General features: G+C 43.2%; 1 protein-coding gene across 1 annotated transcript; it reads left to right on the plus strand.

The window, feature by feature from the left end:
- Positions 1–7754: 7754 nt before the first annotated feature.
- On the plus strand, positions 7755–24190 carry REEP5 (receptor accessory protein 5; the record flags this gene model as incomplete). Its single annotated transcript, XM_079548624.1, has 5 exons — positions 7755–7872; positions 8124–8217; positions 20966–21104; positions 22313–22481; positions 24141–24190. The coding sequence occupies 5 exons, from the start codon at positions 7755–7757 to the stop codon at positions 24188–24190; spliced, it is 570 nt and encodes a 189-aa protein (XP_079404750.1).
- Between the last annotated feature and the right edge of the window lie 371 nt (positions 24191–24561).

The following is a 24561-nucleotide window of genomic DNA, read 5'->3' on the forward strand; positions in this document are numbered from 1 at the left end:
GGGGAAGCGCGGCTCATCCCGACACGGCGAGGCCCAGACACACGACTCGGCGGCGAGGGCGGAGCTGTCGGCTGCCCGCCCGGCGGGGGGCGCGGCCAAGGCGGAGCGGCAGCTCGCTCCGCCAATCCCCTACTGCGTGCTGCGCCGGGCTCTTCTCGCGCGGCGGTGCGGCGTGCCAATCAGTGAGAAAGCTGCGAAGGGAAAGGGAGACTCAAGCGACCGCGAAAACCAGCCGAAGGCGAACGTTGCCTCCTTCGTGCGTCATCGGCGCATGCGCTAGGGCGTCACGTCAGCCGCCGCCGCCATCTTAGCTGCGGGTGCGATCCGCTGCCGTCCGGCTGGGCAGGGGGCGGTACCGCCGCGCTGAGGGCTAGGCGCTCCTAACGAGTGATTGATCTCCGCGCAGAGAATTCCGCGGTAGCACGTGAGACTAGGAGCTTGCTTTAGGGCTGGCTGTGCTTCACCGCCCGCACCCACACGCTACAGTGCCTTTGGGTGGCGTGATGTTTTTAAAAACCCGAGGCAGCAGCAACCAGAGGGCGCCCGCGGCTCCTTCTGCGGTCGTTGAAGTGAACTTGGTGAAAGCACCGAAGGGTGGAAACCCTTTGTATTGCTTCCCTTCCCTGCTCTAGTTCTTAGGGTTTGTACTAAGCCCATTCATCTCCCACGTTCTGATTTCACGTCCTTCGTGAAAGAAAAACTTTAAAAATATAACGATTCCTGACTGTGGCTGAGCTTTGCAGTTAGGCATGTCAACCACCACTGTGTCCTTACAAGGTTAGCACACAGTGCTATTTATTTATTATTATGTATTTATTTTGTTAGAATAAAGGCAGTAGTGAAGGTGCTGAGCTAGCAATACCCCAAACGACTTTGTTGCTTGCAACTTGTTTCCCAGCTGTTAGGAAAGTGAGGAATACACCTTTTGCCTCCTTTCCGAGGTTAAAAGAAGCAGCAAAGAGTCAATGGTTGCTCCAGAAACACCATGTGTCATATGACTTTGGAGCACAGTTTTCATAAAAACAGCAGATTTGCACAAATTGGTCCTCATCAGCAAACTTCACAGTGGAGATTTTGATAATTTGCTTCACCACCTTTTTGCTACTATGTATGAGATGTTAGGTGATTCACATGAAATCTGTATGTGTAGAACCACAGAGGAAGAGATGGCTCTTGGCAGGGACATATGGAAGGCTTTGTGTGCCAACCAGTAGATCTCACTGTTTGCAATTCCAGTGAGTTCTGTTTCTGCCTAAAGGGTAGACATACAAGGTTCTATAATCAATACAAGACTTACATCACTTTCAGGGTATCACCTTCCAAGGTAGCTTTTCCAAATTGATAAGAGTAAATATGTAAGTTGTTGACCAGGGGCTTCAATTATGGTTCCAAGTAAGCAGTATTTCTCTACAAAGCTTATCATACATCAAAAACAACCAGTGGATGTTTCTAATTCCCAGTTATTCCTATGAGCCAGTGAGGGGACTGTGTTAAAGAAGCCAAAACTGCACACCTCAGAATTACTCCTCTGGAGTCCATTACCTTTCTCTTCTCTTCTTTGCCTATTTTTTGCTTTTTTATTGCTTTTCACTGCTTGAGATATATAATTCATAATACACAAATTTAAAGTCTTAAGATTTTCCTACAAAAATCATTGCAGTTACAAATGCTTTTATTTGCAAAGGTCTCCAACTCCAGACTAATTTCCTGGAAAGGCTAAGAAGCAACCTCTGGTCCTGAAACATCTGAAAAGTAGAATGGAAATATTCAGCCAGCTCATAAGAGCTGCTATGAGGCAGAGATCAGGGAAAAATTTCCTTCAAGTGTTATTCTTTGCTCTGCTTTGCTTATTTACTTATTTTTTTTCCTCCCCATGTACCAAGAACCCCATAAGATGAGAAAAAGAATGTTTTAGAAAATGACACCTTATGCCATATATGCTACTATTAGTCCTGTGATTTCTGGGGGGGAAAAAAAGATAAAATGATAAAGTAAATGTATGTAATGCTATGGACCTTAAGCAGCTAATTATCTAAGGATGTTTTGTAACAGAGAAGAAACTGTAGAGTCTAGAGAAAGTTTATACCTGCTGCCACCAAGTACCTAGGACAGGAGAGGGTAAGAGCCATTTGCAGTTCTTGCTTCACTTTTGAGACATCACTGAAATACACTGAATCAGGAAAGAAACTTAAGAAGAAAAACTCTTGCTAAGTGTGATCTTAACAAGATCATAATCATTGTTTCATTTTTTTTCTTCATTTAGAGGAAATTCATGGCTTATCCTCTTTTGCTAAAATAACATGCACTCTTTTCTCCCATAAGCTCCTGCAAATCAAGTTTGATTAAAACTGACGTGTTTGGGTTGTAGCATTTCTTCAAATATAGTCCACATACAGATACGTCTCAGGAACTTGCAAGCAGAGACATGTTGAGGGCGCAGCCGACAGTGCCTCTCAACAAGTGGCAAGTTCAATTGGGATACTAGAATGGCAACACATGGCATCAACTTTTCCCTACCACACCAGCACTCAGCAACCTGTGAAATTATCCAACAATGTAGTCAAACAGGTTTTTAGTGTGTTTATCAGTCAGCTTTGGCACTCAGTCACAAAGGCAACAATAAAATGTGAAAATTGGCATTGTATGTTTGAACTGAGGGGAAGAAAGAAGGTAAGAGGAAACAGAAAAAGGGTCACTAAATTGTGCAGTTAGAAAAGAATCTCTGAAAAGGAGCTAGATTGCGCAGCAAAAGCAACTGTTGAAATTTGAGAACATTTTTGGAGGTGCCAGCTGAGGTGGACAACAGAATTGAGCAAGACAGAAGGAAACTCTTGGAGGCTAAGAAAGAACCAAATCCAGAGCTCAACAACATGTCATTGCAGCTCATGTGAATTTCAGTAAAGACTGAGGCAGCATGTGAAGAGTCTGCAGCTGACCTGGCTTGCCCAGGTCATTAAAAAAAAAAAAAAAGTTATTTCCCGTTATTTCCCCTCAGCCCTTCAACAAACAGTTGGTTCCTATACTAAAATCTCCAGCAAATGAGAGCTAACAGAGGTAGTAGGGGCACCAAAGAGCACTGACTTATAAGCAGTGTGAGCCCTCATCAGCTCAGCATTGCCAGTTGCTATAAAGCTCCCTTCTTGAGTCAAATTTACATAAAATATACACAGGAACCATTCAAGCACTACTGCCCTGCTCTGCTCAGCATGATACATGGGAAATGAACAGAGTGGGAGAGATCACATAGGCATCCAGCTCAGACAGATGGTGGAAATCAACTAACACTATATGAACCATACTGGGAAATATAAACAGTTAAATAATTTGAGACAAGTTTACATTCAGCAAATCATCTACCCCAAGTTAGTGAAAATATATGCATAAAACTAAATACATCTCAGTTCCCTGTTTAAAGAAAGATAATTGCAAATATCTTCAGAAAATAACCTGGCAGGTTTTGTTGTTGATTCTTTTTTTGTTTGACTGATTGATTGTTTTCAAATGAGAAGTAATATAAAAACGGCCACATGTAGTAATGTGCAAGAAATTATAATAATGAATAAGACACATTCAGTAGAAGATTTTCATGAAGTTTGGTAACTAAGCACTAGCAGAATTCTCTGAATATCGCAGAGGAGGCAGGGTATCTGTGGAAAGTAAGAAGTCTGTGATTATGTGGTTATGGTATGTATGAAGAGCTGTGGTAGATCTGCTTAGAAAATCTACATTTAGACTTCAGCTAAAATTAAAACACTCAAACAATTTTATAATGTATGAGTTTGCAGGTAATCATTAATTTAATGACAGTAGTGCATACTGTTATATAGACAGAACAAGCATGCACTGAAACATAGTACACGCTACAGGGCATGACTGAATCCCGTACTTAAGTCAACACTGAAATCAAACAGGCTTACCCAGCTGATCCACATAACAATTTACACATCCCTTGGGCATGATAATCCACTTGAAATCCAATTTAGACAGATTGTTGGATGAAGTATGTACCTGTGCTAAAGCCAGAGGTTAACCTTTAACTGAGTATAAATAATAGGAGTGGAGTACAACTCAGGGTGAAGAGTCATGTTAGTAATGTGGGTAAAAAGGTAAGTGAGCATATTCAGTCTGTTCTGATCCTCCTATTAGATTTAGTAGCTTAAAACACCGAAGTGGAGAAATCATCCATTTGTACCATAGGAATGGAATGTTGTTTCTACATTAGATATTGAAAAGGGGAATTGATCTGAAGAAGTAGAGCACAGTATATTTGTATTTTGTAACTTGTCCTTAGAAATACCTGATGTGAAAAAGTAGAAATACCATATATGTTAATAGCGTATTTTAGAAATATTGTTGCTGAATTACGTCATTAATTCTTGCTTGCAAAACTGCAGAAGTTTTTAAATGATGCAAATAGCATGAGTATAGCATTATGGACTAGAAAGCATGTTGTAAGGCTATTCTGTTTGGATAAGAGATCCTCAGCAAAAGAAAAACAGACTTAACAAACATCAAAGAAGCCAAGGCATCCACACAAAGACGGCTTGTCTCACTCTGTGGCTAGGTTGGGATGCAACAGGTAGGCATCAAGATACTCCCCTTTATCCTCCTTTCCAAACTTATGTCTGTCCAAGGATATGGATGTGTCCAAAAACAATGACCAAGTGTTGAGTGAGCAAACATTAGAAATTTAATAGCAATATATGCTTAGCTACCAACATTTATATTTAGCTAGTATCTGTATGTTTAGTTGAGCATCGGGAAGATTATGAACCTGAAGTACTCAGCCAATGAGGAATCAGGGAAGGAAGAGACAAGCGTCAGGTAATAGGGCATACAAGATAAAATGCTGCTTTCTGTGCACTCTTGCTTACAGGATGCCTGCTGTTGCAATTGCAAATAAAATCTGCTTTTATCAGAGATACCGTCCTGATAAATTATGTGGATATTTCCAACAGTATTAATTAGGAAATAAATGTAGGGGGAAAAAAAGTTTAAGATAAAAAAAGAAGAAGATAGAAGAAGACAGTAGAAAGGAAATAACCCTGCTCCATGCTGTTCTCTTTGAGTACCTCTCAAGTGCTCTCTAAAATGCTGTCCTCACTGGGGCATAACGTGCAGCCTGCATGGCTAGATGAAGCTTAAATTAGCAATTCCTCTCCCAGCCCCAGTAGCCTATGACTAAAATTAGACTTTGGTATTTCATGATAATCTACAGCTAGAATCATAGTAGTCCACTACTGTACACACTTTGTTTCTTACTGAGGATACATTCTGCATTCTGCTACTTCTGAAACTTGCATAGTAAGAAACCACAAATCTCGTGGCCCTCCACAGGATTGACCTGATGCATTTATCTGCTTCTCCAGCAGAACCTCCTTGAATAGGTCTCTTCATCCTCCTTTAACCTTTTCTAGGCTAGCTCCTTCAGATTGTGGTATAATTCCTCTTACTTTTAAGCTTTTCTGGAAACAAGAAGAAACACTGAATAATGTTTATTGTTCACCATATTTTGTTAAAAGAGCATTAGGACAGTATTCTCTCTTTATGGTTATTTGCATTTCCAGCTTCTTTCTTCTAACATTTTGCTATTGCTCTGTAACAATTAAACCATCATAAACAAAGCAGATAAGCACATTACTGGTAAAGATAATTTATTCAGCAGATTGAAGTACATTGAAAATGCTTGTCTAGTATAGATTAACCAGGAGACATATTAATGCCATATCAAAAAGTACACTTCTGCATAAAAGAACAAAAAGTGCAAAGTTTATTATGAAAACTGAGCTGATATTCTATTACTTTCAACATTGTTATTACATTTCTTTTTCTATAAATTTTGTATTTAATTTGCCCTTCTTCTCAGTCCTTCAGTTTTACAGGTATGACGGAAAATAATTTTTAGAAGGGTCCTGAAAAATGTGATGGGGGAAGAGGGGGGGGGAGGGGAGGGAGAAAGACCGGGGGGAGTTCTGCTGCAGCTTCTTGTGCAGAGCCCTCTTCAGTTTGCTCACTTAGAGTTTAACAAATCCTGTAATTTCTCTAGAATACAGCATACTCTTAAACCAAATCAGAGTAACAATGCTTTCTGCATACCATTGCAATGCTTATCTTATGCCATTTTTAACTACGGGCATACTGTAACAGCATGGTACTGTTCTAAGAATGGTGAGGATCGGCGCTCAGTGGCATCTTTATTATTGACAAAAAAAGATCTTAATAAAGATGTTAATATTATTTTATTTTAAATTCAAGTGTAGAATTTTGTTCTGTCTGAAGCTGAGAATTAAATCTCTTGCAAGCTGCTCTTAATAAAATGAACTAGGGGTCCCTAGACTGCATTGAACATGAGTCAGCAATGTGTCCTTCCCACCAAGAAGGCTAATAACATTCTTGGCTGAATTGGGCAATGTACTGACAGCAGTTCAATAAAGTGATCCTTCCCTTCCACTGAGAATTGCTGAGGCCACACTTGGAGTCCTGCATCTAGCTATGGGCTCCCCAGTGTGAGAGACATGGATGTTCCAGAAACAGTTGAGAAAAAGGCAACCACAATGAAGATAAAGGAGCATCTCTCATTTGCAGAGAGGCTTAGAGAGCTGTAATCTGTGACTGTTCAGCCTGAAGAAGGCTCAAGGAAGATCTCATCAATGTGTGCAGAGAGCCAGGATCTGTTCTGTAATGTCCAGTGCCAGGCCAAGAGGCAATGAGGACACACCAGAGGACTATTTCTCTGACTAGCAGGAAGCACTTTTGTGCTGTGTGGGTAATAGAGCTGCCCAGAGAGGCTGCAGGGTCTTCTCCTTGGAGATGCCCAAAAGCAACCTGGATGCAGGCAAGGTGATCTCCTGAAGTCTCTTCCAACTTTAAGGACTATTATTATTCTCCTCGTTCTCATCATTCTTGCCTTAAATGATGGCTATTTAAGAACTTTTTTTTTTTTTTTTTTTTTGGAAATATCTCTTCTTTCAGTTTCTTGCAAGATGCACTCTCCCAAAACAAGGACAGAATAAAAGGAGAATGTGCAACTTACACTGTTTTTTATTTATTTATTTTTCCCCTTGGGTGAAGATAGGAGTTAAAAAAAAACCACACCACTTTCTAAGACAAAATAGTACTTTCCAGTTTGCCTGGGAACAACACTGATTTGAAGCAGGCACAGTCTACATTACTCACTGCAGCGCTGAGTCAGACGGAGAATTGCTGGGAAGTCAGCACAGTTGAGGAAGCTTCTAAGACGACATCATGCTCTGTGAATTATATTTAGTTGGTAAGTACGTTAGGCGCACCATCAACTACCAGGTACAATTACAACCAAGAGTTCAGACTGCTGTGTTGTCAGGTAGCAGTGGAATCACGCTGCTATAATCTTTATTCAGCCCCCACGTTCTGATCCCGACTTTTCCTCATCGTTTAACACCTATAGTCACCGATAAGGCATAATTTAAAAAAAACAAAAAAACAACCCTATTAGCTCCTCTCACACTCGTTTAGGGACTGGAGATGCAGGCCAGCCAACATCGTTGTGCCGCATCCATCCGCACCGCAGTACCAGCAGCAAGCTCTCCACACCCGCCCTGAGCGCGGGTACCCCCTCCTCCATTTCCCGGCCGGGTGCGGCTCGGCGGAAGATGGCTCCCCGCCTCCCGGAGCTGGGGGCGGGCCGAGGGGGCGGCTTCGTGTCCGGGCGGTGCCAGACGCGAAGGCCGTCGGTGGCTTTGCTGGCTGAGGGAGCGGCAGTCCGGCGCTTCACCATGACGGCGGCCATGAGACAGCGCTTCGACCGCTTCCTGCACGAGAAGAACTGCATGACCGCCGTACTCGAGCGGATCGAGAGCAAGACCGGCGTCGACCGCACCTACATCGCCATCGGTTAGCGGGGGCCGTCCCGAAGCAGGGGCTGGGCCGGGGGCCTCGCGGGTGGCCGCGGGGGCGGCGGGCGGAGCGGCGTCCGTCGGCGGGCTCGGCCGCGCCCTGCCCGCTCTTTTCCCTGCTTCCCCGGCCTCGCCGCCCGTCCTGGGCCGTGCCATGTACCCCTTCAGCGCCGCAGGTGAGGGCCGCGCCGCCCGGCGCTCCCCGCGGCACCTCGCCGCCGGTAACCGCTCCGTGTTCTCTCCCCGCAGCTGTCCTGGGGGCGGTGGCCGTGTACCTGGTGATCGGCTACGGCGCCTCGCTGCTCTGCAACATCATCGGCTTCGGCTATCCCGCCTACGTGTCGTGAGTGCCGGGATCGGGTGGCGGGGAGTGGGGGGGCCGGGGGAGGACGCGGCCGAGTGGGCGCTGGGGAGGTATCCTGTCACCGCGGGTATCGCTGCGGCACTGCTCCAGGTCGTGGCGCGGTGCTGGAAGACCGTGGCCCAAAGCCCCGCTGCTGCCTGCCGTCTCTCCTCCCCGTTGACTTGAACGGACGCCGGTGTAGATCCGGGAACGAGCTTTGGTCCCCGTGGCAGATGCCGCGTAAGGAGCCGCAGCTGGCGGTTGTCACAACCCTAAACGGCCCGCCCCACAGTGCCGTGTTTCCACTTCGGCTTTGGGCCGTGTCTGCAGTGAGGTTGGACCGATCGCTGCTGAGCTGCTGCGCCCAGCGGGAGGGAGGGAGGCTGCGGCAGCGTCCGCTGAAAACCGCGAGGGTATTTTTAGTAGTGCGGTCCCCGTTACGCACAGGGCACCGTTGTGGTGTCAGCGCATGTGCGTTGCAAAGCGCCATGTGTCAGTGGGCAGTGCGTGCAAGGGGGGATGCTTCTACCTACCGCATAGACCATACATAAGAAAGCTTCAGAGCTCCCCTTAGAAAATACCTTAGTTTTCGAAGGATAGCTGAGGAAAACCTCCTTAGACCTTCTGTCCATAAAAGTAGTCGGTGCTTCTCATTGGCATTGTGTTGTTACGCTATTGGAGCAAAACGGGTTTCCTGTTAGGTGAGATGGCAGCAGAGTGTGCTGCAAAGAACTGTACTAAACAAAACCTTATGTGTGGCTGACTGCATTCACAAAATGGAAGTCCATACCAGCTGTAACGTGATGCTGGAAACAGCATTGGCTTTTATCTAACTCTTGAGTACAGTCAGTCACTCTAAAAAATGTGTTACCTGGCCATTGCCTTTGGGGCAATTGAAACCATATTGCTTTTCCTTCCCCTTTTTGTTGTATAGGTGGGAGGCTTAGTGTTAGACTTCTACAAGTTTAAAACTGTCTTATGGCTACAGTGTGCCTAGCTGAGTGAGGCTTTTCTGAATACTGTCATTGATGGGCACTAATTTTGGAGTTTACAGACCTAGAATTGCTCTTTTTGTTAGGTGGTTTATAGGTTTAAAAGTTTTTTTTTCCCCCAATTTTTGTCCTCCCCGAAAGAGTTTTTTCCCCCAATGAAAGTGAAAACACGGGTATTAAGGCAGCAAAACCTCTAAGTAGTTGCATGGGATTTACACTGGTGTACTGTCTCATGCTTGAGTTAGGCCACTGTCAAATTTCTTTAATTCCTTTCTGAACATAGAGTTTTACACTTTTTTTTTTATTAGTTCGGTATTAGATTTTAAATCTGCCTGTATGCAACTGCAGTGAAACTGATAATAAAGCTCCTAGCGCTGTGGAGGCAGGCAGCAGCAAATCAGATATGAGTAGTGGCTTGTTTCCTATCCTTTTCTTTTTTTTTTCTTTTTCCTTCCAGACCTTGAAAATTTTGAGTTTGTCTTTCTGTAGAATGTTTATCCTTCTGGCAGCAGGAAGGCAGTTTTCAGTGCATTTTAGTGAGAAATTACATCTGCAGTGTTGGTGTTTTGTTTTGTTCTTTTAATTAATGGGTGCACTTGCCCTTGACTTTGCCTATAAATTGTAATAAAGTAAGTTAAAAAAAAAAAGTCTGAACAGCATGCACATGAATACAATGCCTATTCTGGCTTTTCAAGTCACGCTCAGTTAATGTTTTCCCTTTGTGTATTTTATTAATGTGGAAACAGTTTTAGGAGTAAATTATAATCTGGAATAATAAGCTAATTTGTGAACCACATTGCAACATGCAGGACTTTTTTCAGTGTCAGCCTGTGGAGAGAGATACTAGCCCTTTCAGTAGTCTGCTGATAAGATAGGTGTCTTTCCCAAGTGCAGAGCTGGTGTTTTACATTTCCTGTATTCACTGCTCTGCTCACAGAGCCAGCAGTCCGGCAAGGAGGCGGAGGAGACCTGGAGGGGTTGTGGGTCAGTCTGGGAGCAACATACTAGGATGTTGCTCCCTGGGCTATCTCTTGAGATGGTTCTCAGTCTGCTGCCGAGCATGACTATGCAAAAGAACGATAATCCCATTTGGTGATTGCCCCTCTTATCCTAACGCAGGGCCAAGCCACAGGAAGATAAAGCTGAGTTACTGAAGTGATCGCACTTTTCCTTTCCACTGCCTTGATCTGGTACTGCAGTTAGGATGCTGCTGACTCCTGTCCCCTGTGCTCTTGGACCTAATGCACAAAGCACTGGCTAGGGTGGTTTCTTTATTCCTTGCTTCTGTTCGCTTTTGAAATGACAACTGAAAAGCTGTGAAATGGCAATACTAAGTGAGATTTGCTTCATAACACTGGGCAGGAAACAGTTTTCATCTGAAAACATGAATGTGTCTTTTGCTGTGGTGGTAGGTTAACTCAAGCTGGTCACCAAGTGCCTCCCACACTACTTTCACTCTATGAGACAAGACAGGAGAAAAAAAGATGAAAAATCATGGGTTGAGCTGCAGACAGGGAGATCACCAGTTGCACTAATTGTCATCATGGAAAAAACAGGCTTGACTTTGTGAAGGTGATTAATTTAATTAATTGCCAGTGAGTAACAGAGTAGAATAATGGGAAGTTTGAAAACAAAAGAAACCTAAAGCCAGCTTGCCCCCGGTAACCCATTCAACCCCTTCTTCCCAGGTTCAGCTTCATTCGTGATTCAGCTGCTTCATCCTATCCGTCTGAGTTGCACAGTGAGATGGGGAATAGAGATTGCAGTCAGTGCTTCATCTCTGCCACTCCTTCCTCCTCACTCTGCCCTGCTCCATTGTGGGGTCCTTCCTATGGAGCACAGTTCTTCCTGAACTGATCCTGCCTGGGTCCCTCACCATTCTTCAGTTCCCACAAGACCTCTTGCTTCACTGCGGGCTGCAGCTCTGGCCCAGGTGCTCATGTGGGGTTGTCCATGGGCTTTGTATCCTCCAGGCCTCATCTCTTCTACACTGTGGGCTCCTCTGTGGCTGCATGAGGAAATCTGCTCCACGTGGTGCCCATGAGCTGCAGAGGAACATCCTACTTGTTCACAGGTATCTCCTGGGCTGCAGGGGGCTGCTGCTCCACACCTGGAGCTGCTCCTGCCTTCTTCCTGCACTGACCCGGCTGCCTGCAAGGCCATTTCTTTTCAGTTTCTCACATCTGTCTCTCAGATGCTGTTGTGCAGGAGTTTTCCCCCTCTTACGTCTGCTCTCCTGAAGCACACCCAGCATTGCCCAGGGCTCGGCTCTGGCATCACTGCATCTCTTTGGAGCAGTGGAGCTCTGTTCTGACATGGGGCATTGCTGGGCTGCGCTCACAGAAGCCCCCCTGCAGCTCCCCCACAACTGAAACTTTACTACATAAACTGTACAGCTGTTAAACCTGTGCCTCCTGGAAGAGGTCAGGCCATCATTGGAATGCATTACAGACTTTACTTGATGTTTACACAAACATTTCAGCAATGAGTCTACAGCACTGAAGGGGGAAAAGGTTACCTTTCTGTAGTTGATTTGCTGTCTTGACGGTCTTGGGTGAGGGAGATCACTTGCTGTTCTTTTGGCTGCTTGAAACAGCTGACTTCTGATGGGTGACGTGCTAGTCATGTTCCAACTCTCTTTTTGTCAGGATTTTAGTTTTGGATTATCTTACTCATAGTAGTTACTGATCATCTTTTTGTTTTTCTAAAAACAGACCCAGGGATAGAAGCTCAGCTCAGATCTGCTCACTGGCCTGTATCATGGCTTTGTGCGAGTCTGCATTGTATTCCTACATGAAGGAGTTTCTTCACTGGACGCACACAGTCTTCCCCAAAGCCCAGTTCTCTTAGGCCATGCCATCACTGAGGGTCGAACCACAAGTCTCTTAACATAGGCAGAATTAAACAGTAATTTTTCAAGCAGAGATTACCTGTCTTGCAGAAAATCAGTCTGCATTAAAATCGCTCATAGAATCTGGTCATTATTCCCTCAAATCCTTTGAAGTGCTTTGTCATAAGGTAATTATTTTTCAATTGAAATCTAATTTTCACTTGCAGGCTTTTGTGCATGCAGTAGACCAGTTCTTGAAAGTTTACTGAAGAACTTTTTCTGTGTTTAGTGAACTTCAGCTGCACAAGGTGATATTTAGACTAGTGGATGGAAGAAGTGAGTGTTAGCAGTGTCTAAATAACATTGTCAGTGTTTCATTGCTTCTCTAAACTCTCCAGAACTAGCCCATGGTGGTGAACTGCCTCAGAAAAATTAGAGTGCAAGCAGGAAGAAGCTGTGATGACTAAGAGATGTGTGCAGAGGATTTATGAAACTTCAGAAGTGCTGTCATGTTTAGTTTAATGAAGGCTAAGATGAAAATAGCTCTGGGCGGTAAAATACCTGAACTTACTGCTGGTGTCTTCAAGGAAGAAGAACTATCACTGCCCTTTCTGCTTTGGCTGATTTTATCCTGTTACTTCAGTTTAGCTTTCTTACTGTATAAGTGCTTCTTATGGTGTATTAGGAACAGAAAATAATGTAGGCATGGCAGAGAGGTGCAAATTTGCAGTTCAGTGTTGATTTAAGTATTGTTGTGATCCTGAGCCTGTTTCCTCCTTCGTTTCTGTACTACTAAATCAGGAACTGTGCTTGTTCAGTCAAAAGTGCTTAGAAAATGTAAAATTGTTCATGTATTTCTTGAGGGCTAAGGACACCAAATGTGCTTTCCATCATGTTTTCAAAGAATGCTTACTTTTTACTTAATGGAAAATTCTGCATAGCAGATTAACGTTTGCAGTCAGTATTATGCTGTTGCTTTACAAAACTGAGTTAAGGGAGCTGATGTATCTTATGAGATATTCAATGCTCAGCATAAAGATAAGCAGAAATCTGTTTGTTTTTAGCTCTCTCCTTTCTCAGTCCTCTCCCGTGGAGCTTCAAACTCCAGAAAGTGTATTTTAACCTTTTCATTTTTGTTCTGTTCAGTCAGTTCCCCCAAATATACTTTTTATCTGATTTTAGAGTGCCAAGTTTAAAATGAAGGCTGTGTATCTGCTGAATGGACAAGCATTTCTAGAGATAGCGGGTGTTTACATGTAGGAGTGATTCTAGTACTACAAACTATGTAGGAAAATGATAATTTATCTTCTATGTATTAAGTTTAGATTAAAAAGCAAATGACCTCTGTTCTACAGATGGCCTCGTGATCTGAGTTAAGCTCATTGGAAGGCTATTTCTAGTTTATATTTATAACTGAGGTAGACAGTGTTTTAAGGGAATACAACTGTGCTAGAGATAGAAGTAAAGGCATTTTACCAGATGTTTTCTTAGTCTATTGGCACTGCAGAAGTGCACTTTGCGTGCATTGTTCTCCCTACTATTTCCAGCAATTGGGTTGATGGAGAAACAGTAGAGTTGGAAAGTGAGATTAAAAAATACGGATTATTGTTAGTTGCTGTTGGTGTTTTCCTGCTCCTTCTCTTGTGGTCATGTGTTCCAGTTGTGTTGTAAAAGTCTTTCCCCACAGCTGAGGCTGGCAAGGAGAGCTGACCATAGCTTGCCACCCCAGTAGGAAGAGAGCTCCTTGTCTTTGAGCATACACTAAGCAAGATGTACAATTTTTGAAAAAAAATTGGAAAAGAAATGACAAATTACATAGCTTAGGAACCTGTGCTGTACTCAGAAAGGAAATAAAAGGATTTGCAGAGACCTGAACTCAAATGCTAGTCATGTGGATGTCTTAATTTGAGTCCCTTTCCTGCTCCCTGATGAATCATTTTCTAAAAATTACTTTCAGTAATTAAAACCATAGGACTTTCGTAACTTGCTTTGGAACTGAAAAAATGACTTGCACTGTGACAACAGGACAACAACAATTTGCTGTCTGAGACTGTTAACTGCTTCAAGAATCAGGTCAGAAAAGACTGCATCATTTTGTGCTTAGTTGCCCGTCTGTATAATTTAAGGCCATATTGTATTTAGTTTGTCAATTCACAGTAAACAGAACTGAAAATTGATATTAGAGCTGTAACAAAATTATGCTTGAAATGAAGTCTCCACAGTGCAGCACATATTGACAAGAAGGTGAAGCTTTTATTCCATCTGTGTGATTGTAAGCACACAGCAGAGGCCCGCTTCTGTGAGTAACAGCAGCCTTGTTTGATCTCTGCACCTGTACCCTACAGCTATGGGGAAATGATTAAAGAATAAGTAATTTTTTTTTTTCTGCAAAGAAAATTCTCTGTCACCAGTACAGAGAGTGCCGGCAGCATTGCACCTTTGACTGTAGAAAGTGGCATCCTTTGGTGTAAAGACAGCATGGCTGTACCATGCAGGTAGGATTTGGTTTTTCGGTATGCTTCCTGGCTGCACTTGTTTTTCTTGTCACATGAACTCGAGGAAACAACTATCCGAAGGTCTCCTGTGACACAAACTGAAATTGGTCAGAGTCTAACTGCTAACATGGACAAGTGCAGCCAGCACTAAAACTAGTAAAGTTTATTCAGAGGCTGCAAGATGAGCTCTGCAATGTGACTGCCCTTGCCTGTGGTAAGGATGACAGTGGAGTGAATTCTTGCAGAGAAGGTATGTGGACAGCTTCCATAGGAACTGGTGATGGGATCTGCTGGAACTTCTGCTGTACAGTGTGCCAGCTTTGTCTAGCCTGCATGCAGAACTACAGAAACCTATTGCAGGCGACCTGCTGTTATCAGCGGTTGGACTAGAAGATCGCCTGAGATTCCTTCCAAGCCCTACTATTTGGTAATTCAGTGAAAGGCAATCCTTTCACCATGCAACACATGAATCAAGAATCAAAACCAAAGGGTCTGTTTAATTTCAGCTACAGTTTTAGAACAGCTAGCAGCAGTTGTTGTCAGGCTAGATCAAGGCCCTGGTGTGTGTCAATCCCATCCAAAAAGAGCCTGTGGATGTTGTAGTGAGGGGAGTTGTTTTTAACCTCAGTCAGAACCGAGAAACTGATTTGTCATGTGGCCCTAGAGATAGTAGTTCCAAAACAGAGCGATGAAATGACAGAACTGCTGTCTTTTAGCATTAACTGAAATTTATGCTCAGTTAATGTAATCTGTAGGACTCTCCTCAAAGATAAGCAGGTGGCTTCTGTTCCATTTGTTGCCTCTTTCCACTTCCATTAGAGAAAGGAAGGTAGAACACTTTGTACTGCTGTTGATTTTTGCCTCCATTTGGCGTTCCCTCCCAAAGATACTGTCTTTGCGTGGACAACAAATACTTGCTATGCTACTTGAGTTTGTCTGCTGCCACCTTCTGGATACACAGGATTATGAGAGAGGAGGTGGTAAGCTTGCACTTTGACATATGTTGCTGGATATTTGGCAGGAAGTCATTTTCAGTACCCGTGATTGCTTTATTTGTGGAGACAGGGAGGATGAGGAAGGGTTGGAGATAGAAGGCTTCTGACTGGTGGATGAAAATGGAGATGGTAAAATGGTAAAGCAGATTCAAACGCACAGGTGCAGGCTTCTTTGAAGCAGTGCCAAATGTCTCAGAGGCAGCCTGTTAAGGTGAGTCTGAAATGAGGATGGCAGGGAGGCACAAACTTAATAAGTCTGTGTTATAAGAACATGTTGATCCAACAGAGGTTTCTGCATAGCTAAAAGTAAATTAGTATTAAATCCCTGCAACTGCTGTAAAGAGTTGAGATGGACTGGTAAATGTAAGCTGTTGAAATACAATGAATTTCATATTTCTTCTGAAGTTAAACAAAAACTAGTTATGGGAGTCGCAGATGTGCCTGTCTACTCACCAGTGTACCGCTGATAAGAAACCTGATGGATTTATGCACAGAATAGTTTACTTCTGCAAAGCCTTTGACGTGGTCCGTCACCACATCCTTCTCTCTAAATTGGAGGCATATGGATTTGAAGGATGGACTGTTAGATTAACAATTGGTTAGTTGGTTTCAGTCAAAGGGTTGTGATCAATGATTCTGTGTCAGGGTGGAGGCCCGGTCACTAGCGGTGTCTTTCAGGGGCTTGACTTGGGACTGGTGCTCTTCAACATCTTTATCAGTGACATGGACAATGGCATCGAGTGCACCCTCCGCAAGTTTGGAGATGACACCAAGCTGAGCGGCGTGGTCGATATGTGGGAGGGAAGGGATGCTATCCTGAGGGACCTGGATATGCTGGAGAAGAAGTGAGCCCATGTGAACCTAGTGAGGTTCCACAAGGCCAAGTGCAAGGTGTTGCATTTGGGCCAAGGCAATCCCAGGTGTTCATACAGGCTGGGAGAAGATCTCCTTGAGAGCAGCCCTGCAGAGAAGGACTTGGGGATCCAGGTGGACAGGAAGCTGGACATGAGCCAGCAGTGTGCGCTTGCAGCCCAGAAGGCCAGCTGTGTTCTGGGCTGCATTAAAAGAGGAGTGGCCACCAGCAGGGAGAGGGAGGTGATTGTGCCCCGCTGCTCAGCTCTTGTGAGGCCCCATCTGCAGCACTGCGTCCAGGTCTGGGCATCCTGGACAAGAAAGATGCAGAGCTCTTGGAGCTGGTCCAGAGAAGGACTAAGATGACCTGAGGGCTGGAGCACCTCCACTATGAAGAAAGGATGCAGGAACTGGGCTTGATTAGCTTGGAGAAGAGAAGGCTCTGGGGAGACTTCATTGTGGCCTTCCAATACTTGGAAGGTGCATATAAACAGAAGAGAGAATGGCTGTTTACAAGGGTAGATAGTGATAGGACAAGGGGAAATGGTTTTAAACTGAGGCAGGGGAGGTTTATTCCTTCCTAATAAGGAGGAATTTTTTTCACTCAGAGGATAATGAAGCACTGGAACAGGTTGCCCAGAGAGGTTGTGGATGCCCCATCCCTGGAGGCATTCAAGGCCAGGCTGGATGTGGCTCTGGGCAGCCTGATCTGGTGGTTGGTGACTCTGCACATAGCAGGGGGTTGAAATTAGATGATCATTGTGGTCCTTTTCAACCCAGACCATTCTGTGATTCTATGATTCTTCCCAAACTGTGGCATGAGCACCTGGCTTACTTTGCATTTGGCAATGCAGCGGGGTTATTAAATATACTATATTGATGGATACACGGTTTACTAAGCACGAAATTTCTTGCTTATACTTGTGGCTTTTGTGTCTTTTGTCTAAAACTTGTAACTTGATTTATACAAGAGGAACCAGGTATACCATGTGAACTGCAGAGTTTTGTGTGATCACATGACACTAGCGTAATATATTTCAGCATTTCTTTCTTGATTTCTGGCTTACGCATCTTACTAGCTGGACAGAGTTTGAGGGAGAAAAAAAAAGCAACTGCTCATTTGGTAAAATCATGATACACTGATCCTGTGAGTAATGTATGCGTGAATTAACTCCAACAATGATTTCCTCTGCCAGATCTAATTCCCAAGTCTAATTCTGAGTGACTAACAGCCTCTTCCTGGAAAAGAGGTGGTAGTTATCAAAATGAGTCAGAACCTTTAAGTGAAGGAGCTCAACTTGGCAAATTACAAACATTGGACTTGGTACAGTTAAATGCTAGACTTGGTCCAGTTGAACAGATTTTGTCAGGCAGTTAAGATTGACCTGAGGTCCTGAGACTGCAGTTACACAGCTGTGGTGAACACAGAGCTGCAGGAGATAGCGACATCCTCAGCTCTTCCCCACTGTCATTACCTGTTATCTGGGCTACCACTTAACAAATACGGCTAAAAATTAAGCTTTTATTGTGCTCCCCCTCTGTCTACTCAGGTTGCAGTGCTGGCTTATGGCTGGGTATATTCAGTGCTGGACAAATCCCTAGTTTTAAGTTGTGCTGCAGGCTGTCATGGTGACTGCTGCTACTTCCTACATGCCCTACCTACTGTGAATAGTTGTGTAAAGCTGTATTTGAAGCCCTCCACAATTAGTGTAAAAGCACTATATAATATAATATCAATACTATATATTGATGCTCGGCTGAACATGAGCCGACAGTGTGCCCAGGTGGCCAAGAAGGCCAATGGCATCCTGGCTTGCATCAGAAACAGTGTTGCAAGCAGGAGCAGAGAGGTGATTGTTCCCCTATATTCAGCACTAGTGAGGCTGCACCTCGAGTACTGTGTCCAGTTTTGGGCCCCTCACTGCAAGAAAGATATTGAGGCCCTGGAACGTGTTCAAAGGAGGGCAGCAAAGCTGGTGAGGGGTCTGGAGCACAGATCTTATGAGGAGAGGCTGAAGGAGCTGGGAATGTTCAGCCTGGAGAAGAGGAGGCTCAGGGGAGACCTCATTGCTCTCTATAACTTCCTGAAGGGAGGTTGTAGTGAGCTGGGGGTCGGCCTCTTCTCTCGTGTCATTAGTGATAGGACCAGAGGGAATGGCTTCAAGCTACAGCAGGGGAGATTCAGGCTGGACATGAGGAAGTATTACTTTTCAGAAAGGGTGGTCAGGCACTGGAATGGACTGCCCAGGGAGGTGGTGGAGTCACCGAGCCTGGGGGTGTTCAAGGAGAGGCTGGATGTTGTGTTGAGGGACATGGTTTAGTTGAGGGACATGGTTTATACTGGGAATAGGTGAATGGTGGGACTGGATGATCTTTTAGGTCTTTTCCAACCTTGGTGATTCTATGATTCTATAAAGTCCTTTGTGATGTCTGATTGTTCCATGTGACTACCATAGAATTTAGTAAAATCAGTATTAGAAAAAACTTTCAAAAAAGTACCAGAATACCTTTTCTTTGTTTAAATTTGAAACCATAGGTTGTGAATGTGCCTTCCTTTGTTCACTGCTACTTGCATGTACTTTTTCATACCTTAAGACGAGCCTGCATAGAAGCCTTCTCCTTTAACTCTGCTGTTTTTTCATACCACCTTAACTGGTTGCAATGGGTTAACGGAGCTGCAGGCTAGCCAACCTGAGCACTTAAATTGGCACTGCCTGAGGGCAGGCTGTGAGGCTGCTGCTCCCGGGTGCTGATTTTGGAGGCAGCAGCAAGCACTCCTCCTGCTGTCCACATGCAGAAAACTGTCCTTCTGGCTGTGCTGTGTTCAGCTACAACCCCTGCTGTGCACGAGGTAGGACAAGGGCTGCCCCAGCCACAAACTGGTGGAAACAGCGCGTACATTAAGCCTCAAGATTTCGTGTTGTATTTCAGGGTAATCCAGTACAGTAGCTGTGCCAGTGCTGTCTGCACGCAGTGGGCTCACAGTGCATTTGCTAAAACATATGGCTTATCACATGGCCTTTCCGTCTTCAGATACAGAACTAGGAAGTGACACAGTCTGAAGGGTTTGCCCAGAAGAGGTACTCACAGACAGACACCTCTTTGCAGCTTGTAAATCTTCTGAAGTCACAAAATTTTATTTCCTGTGAAAAAGTCAGAATGAAATTTTTGCACCTTCGTAGTGTTGTTTTTTTCAGCTTCCTACTTTAAAACAGTGAAAACTCAAATTGTGTTTTCTTCTGGCAGCTGGAGAACAAAAAGCCAGTTAGCTGTAAGCAGGAAGCCCCAGACTTTAATGAGGCTTCTGTTCCTAATATAGGAACTTGCATCACAATTTGCGAGTCCTGCAGGAGTGGGTTTACAGAGCAGAACAGCTGAGGATGCAGCTGTGGTCCTCACCACGTATCAGAGGAGGTTGCCTTATGCTGCCTCTATGCATCCACGGGCTCACTTGTAATTAATTACATGTTGCAATCTGGTGCATGTAGTTAATGAATAAAAATATTTGAGATTCACTTCACAATTCTGAATGAAGTTTAAAATTTTAATCTAGATACTGTTTGCAGTGGCAGGTAACAGTCCATTATGATTCATCCCAGTGAGAATGACTCTGCAAAGCATCATTTAGAATGCTGCTTATTAGAGATAGCAGTGCAAGGAAATAGAGTGCAGTGCAGACAACCTCGCGTCCCTGTGGATGCCTGAACCCTGAGCTGCAGCATTGAACATCCGTATGGTGCACTCAGTTCAGACCCCGTCCTTGAACCTCGTTTTGGATGTGGTTGAGGCAGATACATGGTGTTATTGCTGCCTATAGGCTCTTTTGTTATCATTAGCTGGGGAAGTTTATCCTGCACCCATGGAATGTGTGGAGCACAGGGTTGGGTATGCTGAGGTTGGCTGCTACATGGGTCATGAACTCCTCCACATACAGTGGTCTTCTGGTCAAGATTGCCCCAGTGCGTTCAGAACTGGTCCTCTCCCCTATGTCCCTCATACTGGTAGGTGATGATATATATTTATTTAATTTGCTTTCTTTTGTAATCACATAAAGAGAAGTAGTTCAAGTTGTGAGCGTATTAAAAAGCTTTGCTATTCAGAGATTTTAGGTACACTGAGGATGGGTACGTATGGCAAAAGTAGGTGATCACAGTACCTTCTAGTGGGATACAAACCCTATGGAACAATAGCAGTTTTGTTTTTTACAGAAAGGGAAAACTAGCTCACTACTTCTGATGACTGGTAACAACTCAGTCTCTATCCAGAAGGATGCTACTCCTTGGCTGCTAACCTGTAAATGATGCTGAGGAGGGGTGGATCCAGGCTCCACCCCTTCTGATCAAGGTGGATTGCTTGCACCTGAACTCCTGGGTTACCTACACCTTCCCACCTGGAGCTCAGTCATTCGTTCAGGCTGTGACCTGGCAGTTCCACTGCAGGGTTTGCATTTTAGGGTTGTTTTTTTTTTTTTTAAGAGCATTGTTATTAAATGATGAGTATTCACGTATAACTATAGAACTGAGATGTAAAATGTCATCGCTGTAGATGCTATTGATCTGCTCACTCATTTTGTTTTCCTTACAGAATCAAGGCCATTGAAAGTCCCAATAAAGATGATGACACACAGTGGCTGACTTACTGGGTTGTGTATGGTGTTTTCAGCATAGCAGAATTCTTCTCTGATATCTTTCTGTCCTGGTTCCCTTTCTACTATATGCTGAAGGTATTTCAGTTAATGTACCACCACCCCTCCTAAAATATAGACCTACAACCTAACTACTTTAATGTATTCAAGAATAAATAGATGTCAGCAGTTTCCCTCAGAATGACTCCTGGGTCACATTTTATTTTTAAATGTTGGTTACACTTTAAAAAAATATATATAACAGTATGCTGGAAACCTCACAAATAAATAAGAAACTGCTTATGTTATTCAGATGAGTTTCAGACGATGTAGTGCTTGCTTTGAAAGCTCTGTCCACTGCTGGTGATACTGATGTGAAAACAGGAAAACTGAAATACAAACTGTACAAATAAGTCCTATTTGCCACAGTTAGTGAAAAGTAGCATTACTGTTTTAATTTCAAAGCAGATCACTTAAGTTGCTTATAGTTACTCTGAATTTTAAATGTCTAGTTTGATTCTTCTATACATACTTTCAGAGCTCAGGCAAATTTAGTCGTGGCACTTCCTGTATTTGAGTGTTTTGACATTATTTTATATAGCCACCTTTGTAGTGTGTATGACGTTGGAACTGAGGACATATAAAGGTGCTTCTGTGATGAAGAGGCATGTAGAATTGGAATTGTAGTGGGTTTTTTTTGGTTGGGTTTGTTGGTTGTTCCTTTTTTTTTTTTTTTTTTTTCTTTCCTTAGAGAGCAAATTGTAGTATAAAAGCTCTATATAAACTGTGCAATCCAAAATAATTACCTGGTCTTGCACAGTGTGTATCTGTATCTTTTCATCATGTTGTTTTACCATTGGGATGCAAGCAAACACAGTCTTTCCCCTGCAACATGTCAGGGTGAGGAAATAGAGATATATATTTTAGCTTGATCTAAGTGATGGAAGAACGTAAACCATCAGTTGTGCCACGTAAGTCAGAAGTAGCTAGAGACTAATGTTTTGTCAGCTTTTATACTACTTCTGTACCTTAGGATAAAAGAAAAACAGTATATGCAGTCTTGATACACTTTTTACCAGTCCCGTTTTACTGCTACAGCCCACCATCTTCATCAGTATGCATAAAATTATTATATAAAGATTTATCGTGTGAAACAACTGATGTGCATACTTACAGGCTGTGGCCATACAAAATGGAGTTGATGTAGTGTTTTAAATAAATACACTGAAGTCTGTGGCAGAGTTAGGAGGGCACATTCCCCTAGTCTCCTACTTTTCTACTGATGCAGCTGCTCTTCCTCCTCCTAGTGTGGCTTTCTGCTCTGGTGCATGGCTCCCAGTCCCTCTAATGGAGCAGAGTTCCTCTATCACCGAATCATCCGGCCCTTTTTCCTGAAGCACGAGGCTCAGCTGGACAATGTTGTCAAAGACCTGAAAGACAAGGCTGCAGAGACTGCAGATACCATTGCTAAAGAAGGTGAGTAAATGACCGTTCACTGATCACACCATGTAGGAAGAATTTTCCTTTGCAGCTCTAGTCTAAAAGTTAATATTCACCATTTCTGGATTAAAAAAATCCCTAAAAGATTATTCTGTCGGCTTTAATGAAGAAATTAATTTGTGTGAAGCTATCAAGAGAAGAGAATTCAAGTGAATTTTGCTTTTTAGGGTTAGAGTTACGCTAGAGTAAACACAAGCTGTATGAATATAAGAAACAACTAAATAGGTGCAGTATCTTCCCAATATACATAGTGTTATCAACACTCTCTCTAGGCAGGTGCCTAAACATCCTCACAAGATATCTTGCATAAAAACAGTCACTGTTTCTGTGTATTCTTGCATCTTTTAAAATACTGCCATTTCCAGTACCTGGTACTGTAGAAGAGCTGCTACTTGTCCAGTCCTTGAACTGTAGCAAGTGACAGCACTTGAAATGAAGGTTTCCTGTCAGTAAGATTTTGTATTTTCCCTTTCTTTGGAAATTGAAGATTTCTGAGCCAATTCTTAACTTAGATTTTTATTTGGTTGAATAACATAAGCCTGGAGTTGTGTAACTTTTGCTTTCATTGCCTTGCATTGAAAGTTGGACACTTGAAAATATCTGATGATAATTTTATGAATAAAAGAATGTAAGTAGCTGAAAAAAAAAATCATTTTAAATAAATTTTATCTATTAGATACCTCAAAGCACATTATATCTCCTTTATCCCAAACAAAATACGCAGTTTGATTTCTTTTTTATAAGCTTCTTTTCTTGAATGAACACTACTTAAATGGTCTGCCTTTCTCAACTGCTCTTGGAACTTTTGCTGCTTTTGCCTTTCTGGATTATTGTTGTTAGATAGGTATCTTAAACATTAATGACCTTCCATGTTGCTTATGTCTCATTTTCTCACTTATTCCTTTTAGTTTATTCTCCAATGTATCACTTATTCTTTTGGTAAATACCTGAAGGGAGGGTGCAGAGAGAACTGAGCTAGACTGGTTTCAGTAATGCCCAGTGCCAGGGCATAAACTGGAGCACAGGAGGTTCCCTTTGAAACCAGGAAGCACTGCTGTGCTGTGCTGGTGATGAAGCACTGGCACAGGCTGCCCAGAGAGGTCTTGGAATCCTCCCTAGAGGTCTCCGAAAGCTGACTGGATGTGGTCCTGGGCACCCTGCTCTGGGTATCCCTGCTGGAGCAGGGGCTGAGCCATATGGACCCAGAGGACCCAGCCAGCCTCAGCCATTCTGTGATTCTGTCATTGTATGATTCTTCCCTGCTTTACCATAAAATGGTTTCCACATTCATACCTTCTTTAAGAAGTAATGCACACAAACACATATTCTAGCATTGTTCCATCCCCATTTCAGCAGTTTGATTGTTGTCATGCTGTAAGCCTGTATGTTCTAAGGACCATCAGCAGCTCTTATTTTCTCAGTAAAATAATTCACTTTGTGCTGTTAATTATGCTGCTCCTGGGATCTGGTTTAATTTTGAATAAAATAATAGTTTTTGTAGTTTCATCACTAAAAGCTATTATTTCCTTTTGTAGTGTAACAGGTAAATAATTTATTTCTGCAGCTCATGAACACTGAGTAAGCTGCTTAAGAATGTAGGAGCACTGCTAAGATTAAACTTTTATTTTTCTGCAGCCAAGAAAGCAACAGTGAACTTGCTGGGTGAAGAGAAGAAGAGCACTTAAAACTTTTAACTGGATAAAGCTTCCCAACCACCTTTATTATGAAGCTTGATGTTATGGGGATCTGTGGTATAATTTTAATAATGTTGCCTTGAAAATGTTTTGATATATTAAAGGAATGTGATATAAGTTTGCTTGCTAGTTTGCTGTTGTCTGCATAGAATTAATGCATTTTTATTTAAAAGTAATGCAGTGGGCAGTATCTGAAATTTAATGAAAATATTTTATTAGTCTTCATGGAAAAGTCTTACAGTAATCACCTTCTCCAGTAACATAAATAAAAAGTATATATCTCAGAGCCTCTGCACTTTAGTTGTCTCTTTGTGCATGTAATTACTTTCAACGTTGACTGTGTTGCATCTAGTAACATGACA

This window comes from Tetrao urogallus (assembly GCF_951394365.1).
Source record: "Tetrao urogallus genome assembly, chromosome: Z".
Classification (NCBI taxonomy): domain Eukaryota; kingdom Metazoa; phylum Chordata; class Aves; order Galliformes; family Phasianidae; genus Tetrao; species Tetrao urogallus.